The 9,976-nt window shown below is 31.8% G+C and overlaps 1 protein-coding gene across 1 annotated transcript; it reads left to right on the top strand.

Annotated features, from left to right (window-relative positions):
• The first annotated feature begins 567 nt into the window (after positions 1–567).
• On the top strand, positions 568–1,515 carry LOC109680376 (olfactory receptor 8H1-like). The gene has a single exon (XM_074050894.1). The coding sequence runs from the start codon at positions 568–570 to the stop codon at positions 1,513–1,515; it is 948 nt and encodes a 315-aa protein (XP_073906995.1).
• The last annotated feature ends 8,461 nt before the right edge of the window (positions 1,516–9,976 follow it).

Genomic DNA, 9,976 nt, shown 5'->3' with positions numbered 1-9,976 from the left:
TTGAATGTATATTAAATATGTTAATGGAAAGAAATTAGGATAGTTTCAGGTATGATACACAGAAGATATGCAGGAATTTCCAAGTAGTGAGCGTTCTTGGTCCTCTCTGAGATAGAAATCAAGGGCAGATTGGAGCATCAAGGTCAAAGAAGTTTATTTGGAGAAAAGAGAAAGGAAAGGCTGCATGGGGGCATGCCCTGGAACCCGGAAAGCCATGGTCCTGTGGGTCAGGTTGGCAATTGGATTTCATAACTTTTTTTTTTACTGCCCGAGGATGAAGGTGTCTCTCTGATACAAACAGATATTTCCTGGGAAGGAGAAGTGTCTCCCTGGCTAATTTTCACCTTTGGGGAATGCATGGATCTTCTTCATTCTGCCCTTCAAGTACATTCTAATGAAGAAAATCAATTATTTCAGTGATAGTTCATAAGTTCAGTATTAATTAAGAGACTACTTAAGAGACTTCTAAAAATACAGGAAAGCTAATTAAAACAAAATCCATTTTATAATCCTTTCAGCTAAGCATAAACTTTGATTTCTAACTTGTATAGAACAAAACACTGAGCAATGTGGAATGACACACATGTACCTGACTTCATCCTGATGGGACTGACAGACTCTGAAGAGATCCAGCTGGTGCTCTCTGTGCTCTTTCTCCTGATATACCTGGTCACTGTGCTGGGGAACGTAGGGATGATAATGATCATTCACCTGGATGTACAGCTTCACACTCCTATGTATTTTTTTCTCAGTCACCTGTCATTTCTTGACCTCTGTTACTCAAATGTCATCACACCTAAAACCTTAGGTAACTTAGTGACTTCCAACAAGAGCATTTCATTCAGGGGTTGCTTCACACAGATGTACTTTTTTATCCTGTTTGGTGGTGCTGAGTGTTTTCTTCTTTCATCCATGGCCTATGATCGCTATGTAGCCATCTGTAATCCGCTACAGTATCCTGTTATTATGTCCTCAAGGCTGTGCTCTGCCCTCCTCACTGCAACCTATATGATTGGTTTTATGGATTCCTCTGTCAGCATGATTTGCATGAGTAGATTACATTTCTGCCACTCCATTGTAATACATCACTTTTTCTGTGATACATCCCCAATTTTAGCCCTGTCCTGTGAGGATACATTTTACACTGAAATTATGGCATTCATTTTTGCGGGTTCTACCTTAATGGTGTCGCTTATCACAATATCTTTGTCTTATGTGTCCATTCTCTGTACTATTCTGAAAATTGATTCCACATTAGGAAAGCAGAAAGCCTTCTCTACGTGTGGATCCCATCTCCTGGGAGTCATTATCTTTTATAGCACCATGATCTTTACATACTTAAAACCAACTAAGTCCTACTCTTTGGGAAAGGATCAAGTGGCTTCTGTTTTTTACACCATTGTGATCCCCATGCTGAATCCCCTCATTTATAGTCTTAGAAACAAAGAAGTGAAAAATGCTTTCAATAGAGTCATGAAGAAGAGAGGTAGCTCCAAGGTATTAAAAAAACAGTGATATTAAGCATTTCAACTCATTTTTTCTTTGTTTTCTGTTGGACATGGTGTATAAAAACAATTGATTTGCTTCATGTTTATATTTCTGTGGAGCTGACATACACTTATTCAAACATGGTTTTGGACTTATATGCAGGAGTATGCATTGAAGTTTTCATGCTGTGATTGCCAGTCATAAGGTATGTGTAAATCTATTGGCTAATTGTATGAGATTTTTAATGGAAAATCACATTCACAATAAGAAAATATGACTTAATTCCTAGCAGTATAACCTATAAAATTCCTAATATATTCCAATTTAATACTTTTTAAATTAAAAATCATATCCATTTTAGACAATGATGCATTTCAGAAGTCATTCTCTTTAAAGTAAGAAATACATTCTTAGATATACAAGCATTTATTAGTCACTCAAGGTTTAAAACTTAGTTTTCTCTACAACATTAGATAAGTACTAATTCCACACCCATGTGAAATTAGTGCATATTCTCTGTGAATAATCATGAGTGTATGTCTGTCCATGATCTTTGTAAATGGAATTTCTGTCATTTCCTATGTGGACCTTTGTCATTCTGTTAAAACTGTGATTTTAGTCATCTATTTATCCATGAGTGTTATGAAATGAATTTGCTCTCAGTGTTTAGACTAAATTACAAGCCTATCTTTGCAATGTTTTGGACCTTAAACACACTGAATTTACCAACTAAAAAATCTTTGAGCAGTGAGAATTCTTATGTGTTTTCCTGGGAAACTTGAAATCCACACATTTCCATGAATATCAAGCACTATAAGCTCTTGGAGTGACTCAATTGGTATAGCGGCTGTCTAGGAAGTCCAAGGCCCTGAGTTCAAATCCCAGCAATACAAAAAAAAAGAACACTAGTTAACTGCTGCATTGCCTTTCATCTTTTGGCTTTCTAATATTTTTGAAAAATGAATTCTTGAATTAAATATTTACCTCATCTATTTTCATTCGTATTGATGAATATTTATTTATAAATAATTATCAATGAATTAAGATATATTGGCATCCTATATTTTCTGGCCAAATCACTTTCTAACATACCTTTATTTTTAAATTTTATCTACATGATCTGGAATTGAATTTTTAATTTTGTCTGTAATATAAAGGATATATTAGAAATATTTATTTTCTAAGTAATATTTTGTTGTTTAAACTTTTATAATATTGAATACCAATATTAAACCGATATGGTTTCATGAGTCAATTATTTTTGAAATTTATATTAGGGTTGTTTGCATAAAATGCTTGATCTTTTTCTAAATGCTTTCTTAATGTTGAAAGCACATTTCTCTATTTCAACAGCTAAATGAAGTTATGCAAAAATTAACTGTCAACTAATATATTAAATATTTAAATTGTGTTATATTTCTTCACTTTCTTATTTCAAGATTTTGCCTTTTTCATTATTTATGACATATGAAAGTATTGTGATTTTATTGGCTTTTATATTTTTGTTGTCTGCAATGTATATTTGTTTATATCACTATTTGCTCTTAATTGTAATTAGAAATAAGAATTTAACAAAGTTTTATATTTGACCTTTTAGATTCACCTCTGACATTGTAAATGCCTGTGTCATTTCATAGATTCATAACCTCTTTCCACATTTCTAGTGATTTTTATAACAATTACCTTTATCTTCCATTCACTTATTCCTGTGATTTAGAAATTTTATTGTGTCAGTTTGTGTTGCAAAAATGCACATTAGAATATGAAATGTTGTAGACAGCATTTAAGTAGAAAAAAATTCTTAAATTCATTAAATTAAGATTATTTTATCTTCTTTTACTTATAGGCCAATAAGTATCTTTGTGGTATTTTAAATGGGTATCTTCTAAAAGCAGTATGAGAAATTAGAGCTCTTTGATTTTGCCCCATAATTTTAATATTACATCATTGCTTGCTCTATTTTGTATAAGATGCTGTCTGAAATAATTTATATTGTAATACTGTGGTTCAGGTTGCCATGTTAAAAAACTATATAGGATGAATGCAACATAGTATTTAAAAAGAGTGCAATTCACAATGGCAAAATATGCATTGTCTTTTGCTTCTAAAAATATCAATTAGTAGATAACAGTAATATTATGATGTTCAGACAGTTTTCAAGTGTTTTGCATTAAATTAATATTTCATGTTAAATCATGTTGAGATTTTGTGCTTCCATATGTGTTTTGAATTTATTTTAACTGTGAATAATGTTATGGAAACTGTGATGAATAGTCTACTGATTCTGTAGATTACTTTCAATGCTACAGTCATTTTCAAAATATGAACATTGATGGTCCATGAATATAGGAGGTTTTTGCATTTACTAGTGTCTTATTCAGATTCTTTTATTAGTGTTTTATGATTTTCACTGTAAAGGTAGTTTTATTCCACAATACATTTTGAGACTATTGTGAGTGGGATGGCTGTCCTGATTTACTTTGTAACATGTTCATTATTGATATGTAGAAAAACTATTCATCCCTGTTTTTTTAAATTTTGCATCCTATACCTTGCTGGAAATTTTGATCCAATGTATCAGTTTCTGTTGGAGCCTTTTGTGTTCTTTAAGTATAGGGTCATATCATCTTAAAGTATGTATAATATGAGACTTGAAAAGGGTTATTTCTTCTTATATCACTGAAATCCACATAATTAGTTGGGAATATTTTGAAAACTTGCATTCCAAAATCTTAGAAAAGTTAGAAGAAATTGATTATTTCAGGCACATATGACCTACTAAAATTAAACAAAGATGATATCAACCCTACCTATATCCATAATAAGCAGTTAGCTTATAGAAGTAATAATCTCCCCATTATAAACAGCTCAGGACCACACAGACTGATTCAGAGCCAAATTCTAAAAGACTTTTAATTAAGATCTAAAAACAATGCACCTCAAACTATTGCATAATATAGAAAGGGAAGGGCATTTCCAAACTCTTTCTATGTATTCAATATTATCCTGATACCAAAAGTGGATAAGGACACACTGCTGCAATTATTATTACTACAACGGAAACCTACATGTGCTTCCATACACATGTGTATGGCAACCCACATTAGTTCATCTCTACCAGACCTCGTCACTTTTTCCTGGTCCCCTTCCTATAGTGGCTCAGGCCACAACAAGGTTAGTACCTTGCTCCGCTACAGTGACCACATCAAACACATTCAAGGTTTATTTTTCTTTTCCTTTCCCTAGTCCTATTCATGTCCAGTCCTCTGTTCTGTTCCACTGGTCTTCATATCTGTTTTTGTGCCAATACTATTTATTGCTATAGCTCTGTAGTATGGTTTGAAATCAGTTATTGTAATATCTCCAGCATTGCTCTTTTTGCTCAGTATTCCCTCGGCTATTTATATGCTTTTATGTGCACAAATGAACTGTATGGTAGATTTTTCAATCTCTGTGATGAATGTCATTGGGATTTTGATGTGAATTGCATTGAACATATGGATTGCTTTTTGGTAGTATAGCCATTTTCAGTACGTTGATTCTGCCAATTCATGAGCATGGGAGATCTTTCCACTTTCTGTTGTCTTTTTGCTGATTCCTTCCTTCAGTGATTTGTAGTTTTCCTTGTAGAGGTCATTTATATTCTTTGTTAAGTTTATTCCTAGGTATTTGATTCCTTTTTGAGGCTATTGTAAATGGAATTATTTTCCTACATTATTTCTCAAGTTGTTCATTGTTGGTGTTTAGAAAGGCTACTGATTTTGTAAGTTGATTTTGTATCCTCCTACATTGCTAAAGCTGTTTATGGTGTCTAGGAGTTTTGGGGCAGAGTTTTTTCAGTCTTTGAAGTATAGATCATGTTGTCTACAAACAGAGACAATTTGACTATTTCTTTACCTATTTGTATTCCTTCTCCTTGCCTTATTGCTCTGGCTAGGAATTCCAGGACAATGCTGAATAAGAGTGGGGAGAGTAGGCATTTTTGTCTTGTTGCTGGCTTTAGTGGAAATGGTTTCAGCTTTTCCCCATTAAGTATGATGTTGGCTATATAACCTTTACAATATTGAGGTACATTCCTAATTTTCTTAGAGCTTTTATAAAGAAGTGGTGTTGAATCTTATCAAAGACTTTTTCTGAATATATTGAGATGATCTAGTGGTTTTTCTCTTTGATTCCATTAAAGTCCTGTATTATAATTATTGATTTGCACGTTTTAGACCATACTTGCATCCCTGGGATTAAGCCAACTTGGTCATTATGAATGATTTTTCCAATGTGTTGTTGGATTCAGTTTTACATTATTTGAGGCTTTTTACATCAATGTTCATTAAGGATATTGACATGTAGTTTTCCTTTTTGGATGTGTTCTTATCTGGTTTGGGGGTCAGTGTAATACTGACTTCATAGAATGAGTTAGGCAGTGTACCTTCCCTTTCTATTTCATGGAAAAGTTCAGAGAGTGATGGTATTAGTTTATCTTTGTAAGTTTGGTAGAATTCAGCTGATAATTCTAAGAAAATGGTGTATTCTAGTATTAGAGACAAATAAAAAATACAAAAAGTTATGAGAAGAAACACTGTGTCAATTATTCAGACTTTTGTGCATGTTCTTTGTAAATAATTGTGAGTGTATACGTAAACATACTTATACAAATGGAATTTCTGTAGTTTCCTGTGCAGAAATTTCTGCATTTAGTTAAAACTGTAACATTTGGTCATTTATTTGTTAGTGAAAGCTGTAAAATGAATGTTCTCTCTGTATGTAGCTAAATTTATGAGTTTCATTTTGCTTTGCTTTGAACCTAAAACACACTAAATTTAACAACTTAAATATCTTCATGCAGTGAGACCACTTATGTGTGTTCTGTGGAAGCATGAAAACGCATTAATTCCATCAATATCATGAACTTCAGGCTCAAATGAGAAAACTGGTGGCATACCAAGACTTGGTAAACTGGTGTATTGCTTTTCAAATGATTTATTTTGATTTCTAATTTTCTTAAAAGAGAATTCATGAATTAAATATGATTCCTTCAGCATTCTAATATTCTTGAATAATGAAGTCTTGAATTAAATATTTGCTTTGCATTTATATATTCTTGATGGTGAAAAATTTGTGACAATAAATGACAATGAAGCTATAATGACATTCTAAAACCTTTAGCAAGGCAAGTCATGAAATTTTCTTTGTTTTGAAATTTAATCTACATATTCTAGAACAGAAGTTAAAATCATGTCAATGTGCTGTATAAGATTCGAAAAGTATGCAAAGCACCATGGAAAAATGAATTCAGTTTTCTTTCCAAAAATAAAATTTCCCTCAACCCCATCATACCACAAATTATTATTCTTTTACCATGTGTATGTAATACTGTTTCTATATATTTCAGATGATTTAGCCTAAATCACACTATCTTATACAGCAGCTGTAGATAATATTTGAAAACAACATACATTGTCAATAATGATTACTTTTGATTGGTTTATGCTTTCTTTAGTACAAAAACAAACCAGTTTCTTCATGGCAGATAATATTATGGAAAATGACATAAGAGAATTGTGATGAGTAGTAGAGGCTCAAGGGATAATTTGTGTTCAAATGTGAGATTATTCTAGCTAGTGGAGTGATCATGAACAAGTTATGTAATTTGTTTGTGCTCCAGCTTACTCATGTGTAAAATACAGCTACTAAGTATTTTTATTGAAGCCTTGATTCAACTTTTGGAAAATATTTGTTGTTCATAGAGTTATCTAATCATGAGCAAAACCACACAAAACAAAAGGCACATGCAAAATATGTAAAATTTAAGATGGTAAGAACCACTTTGAAATAGAAATGAACTATGAGAGAAAGATGTGGAGTGGTGAGTAATGGTCTCATTAAGAAAAGAATAAAGTCAATATGAATGTATTTGTATGGAGTTTCAGGAAGGAGGAATATGGAAAAATTCTAGGCAGTTAGAGGACTAGCATTTGCTGGGAGGAGCTAGAAGGTCATGCAGTAACAACTAAGTGAGCATGACAGATGAGAAGAGATAAGTTCATAAACACATCAAGCAGTTTTTCAAGGGGACTGGAGGAGAGAGGCAGTTAAGGGAATATAATAGAGTTGTTAATTTGTTTAAGGTACACTGCATGCATCTATGGAATAATCAAAATGAAACCCTTTTACTATTAATGTATGGTAGTTTTTTTAAGTTAATTTGGCAATTACAAAGCTTTCGGCTTTTCCTCTTCCTTCTTGTTATAAAATGTCTTGCAGATTTTGTGATTAAAAGGTTCAATCTAGTATTTAACCATATCACTCTACAAAATAGTAAAGATAAGACTTTATTGTTAGGCTCTATGCTTTAAACTTATTCCTTTTGAATCAATTTCAATGTGTTTCATGAAAAGAATACAGATAAACCACACAAGAGCTAGATGATTGTAGCAGGAAGTTTAAACACAAAAGTAATTGTGTCTTGGTCTAGGATGGTAACAGATAAACGTATGAAGCCAACTCCAAATCTATTCTATGAAGAGAATCAGCTTATGCTTATGGAATAGATATAAAATCTGGAAGATATAAAGAAAATTCTTAAGCCTTTGCTGAAAAAAATCATTTTGTACCTATAATGTCCAACCATCAGCAAAGTTGTTAAACATAAAATATATTACTTATATCTAAAATCCTTGCATAATAAACATGGTGGTAAAGTGCAAAATAGTTTACTGCTGCTGTCTACCATTCTGTCAGCATAAATTGAAGACACTATTACCCTGATACCAAAAGTGGATAAGAACACAACTACCAGAATTTCCTTGACTACAATAACAACCTACAGACCAATTTCCCTGATGAAAATGAATGGAAAAATATGCAATAAGATACTTGAAAAATGAATTCAACAAACCTTTAGAATGATCATAACCATGTTTAAGTTTGGTGAATTCTAGGCATTGAATAATGTTTAAATATACACAAGTCAATATAGGTAATACTGCACATAAGTGGAATGAAAAATAAAGATCATATGATCATCTCAATAGATGTGGAAATTGCTTGACACAATTCAACAGCCATGATGAAAGCTATGCAGAAATTTGTAATAGAAGGAGAATAACTTAACCATATACAGTTTCTCTATCCCAGACCTTTACTGATATTATACAGATGCAGATACCTGAAGTAATTTCCTAAGAATAAGGAATGCAAAAAGGGTTTCCACTCTTTCTTGTCTTATTCAATGTATTGTTTGAGTTCTTAGTTAGAGCAATAAGGGAAAGAAAAGTAATTTTAGTGACATAAATAGGAAAAGAAAGAATTTTAATTATTTTTGTTTTCAAGTGATAATTACAAATTTATTAGCAAAAGATTGTTATAATATATATTCTTTTAATATTTGTGGGACCATAGTGGCATCTCTTCTTTGATTACTGATTTTGATAACTTTTGTATTCCCTCTTCTCTTTGGAAACCCTGGAATATAAAATGAAATTTTAATATATTAAAGTGTACATATCCATTGTATCTTTTATTATAAGACATTCACAGTGCTGTAGATTGAATTTCACTCTGCCAATATTTGTGGTATACTTGTCATAAATTTTATTTTTAGTTACAGCTTCAACCTCGAATGCTGTACTATAATTTTGGTTTAGTCATTTATTTTTAAAGTAATTAAAATTTCTAAAATTTATTATATTTTCTCCATTTTCACAGTTTTTTGTTCCTCCTTTGTTTGCATAGACCTTTTTTCCTTCTGCTACCATGCTCCCAATGGTTGGAAATTAATTAAAGCATAGCCATAATGTCTTTAATTTAACCTTTGCATTGTTTTGCATATGCTTATATGTAAGGGCAGTTGTGTGCTTAATATTCCTGAAAAAGTCTTTATCTTGTCTTCATCTCTTTGATGGATATTTTAAATATTTGAATAGATATTAAATATTGTTTAGTACTTATCTTCACTACTAAATAATAATCACCAGTTATCTCAGTAATGGGATATTTTCTCATTGTATCTTCTATAATCCTTATGACATTTTTTGTATGTAATGTCTATTTTCTTCTAAATGCCTTCACAATTTTTCACTTATCTTTGTTTTCAACATTGAGATTCATATAATGAACTCAAAATTTTCCAGTCTCAGAATATGCATTTAATTATATTTTACCCTTTTATATCCAAGATGGGTTGTTGCCATGTTACCCAGGACTGTATTAAATTCTTGGGTCAAGAGCTATCCCCGACACCACCTCCAAAGTACTTTGGACTTCAGTCATATGCCCTTGTGTAAATAACCACTGGCTATTTAGTTATAAATTTACAGCAATTTATTTTTATTAAATATGAACTTGGTATATTGTATACAGAAACAATTTACACATGCAACTTGGTTTATAGCTTAATTATTCAGAATAGTGAGTTTGTGATATTTTCATACATGCATACATTTTGTTCATTTCCTCCCTCATTACCCTCTCTTTTTCTCCTCTTCATGCA

This window comes from Castor canadensis, chromosome 1, assembly GCF_047511655.1.
Source record: "Castor canadensis chromosome 1, mCasCan1.hap1v2, whole genome shotgun sequence".
NCBI classification, from domain to species: domain Eukaryota; kingdom Metazoa; phylum Chordata; class Mammalia; order Rodentia; family Castoridae; genus Castor; species Castor canadensis.
The sequence above is the reverse complement of the archived record's forward strand: the minus strand, read 5'-3'. Positions and strand labels throughout refer to the sequence as shown.

What these genes read in the sequence shown, in the direction of transcription:
- LOC109680376 (XM_074050894.1), top strand. Translation starts at nt 568, where the DNA reads ATGTGGAATGACACACATGTACCTGACTTCATCCTGATGGGACTGACA.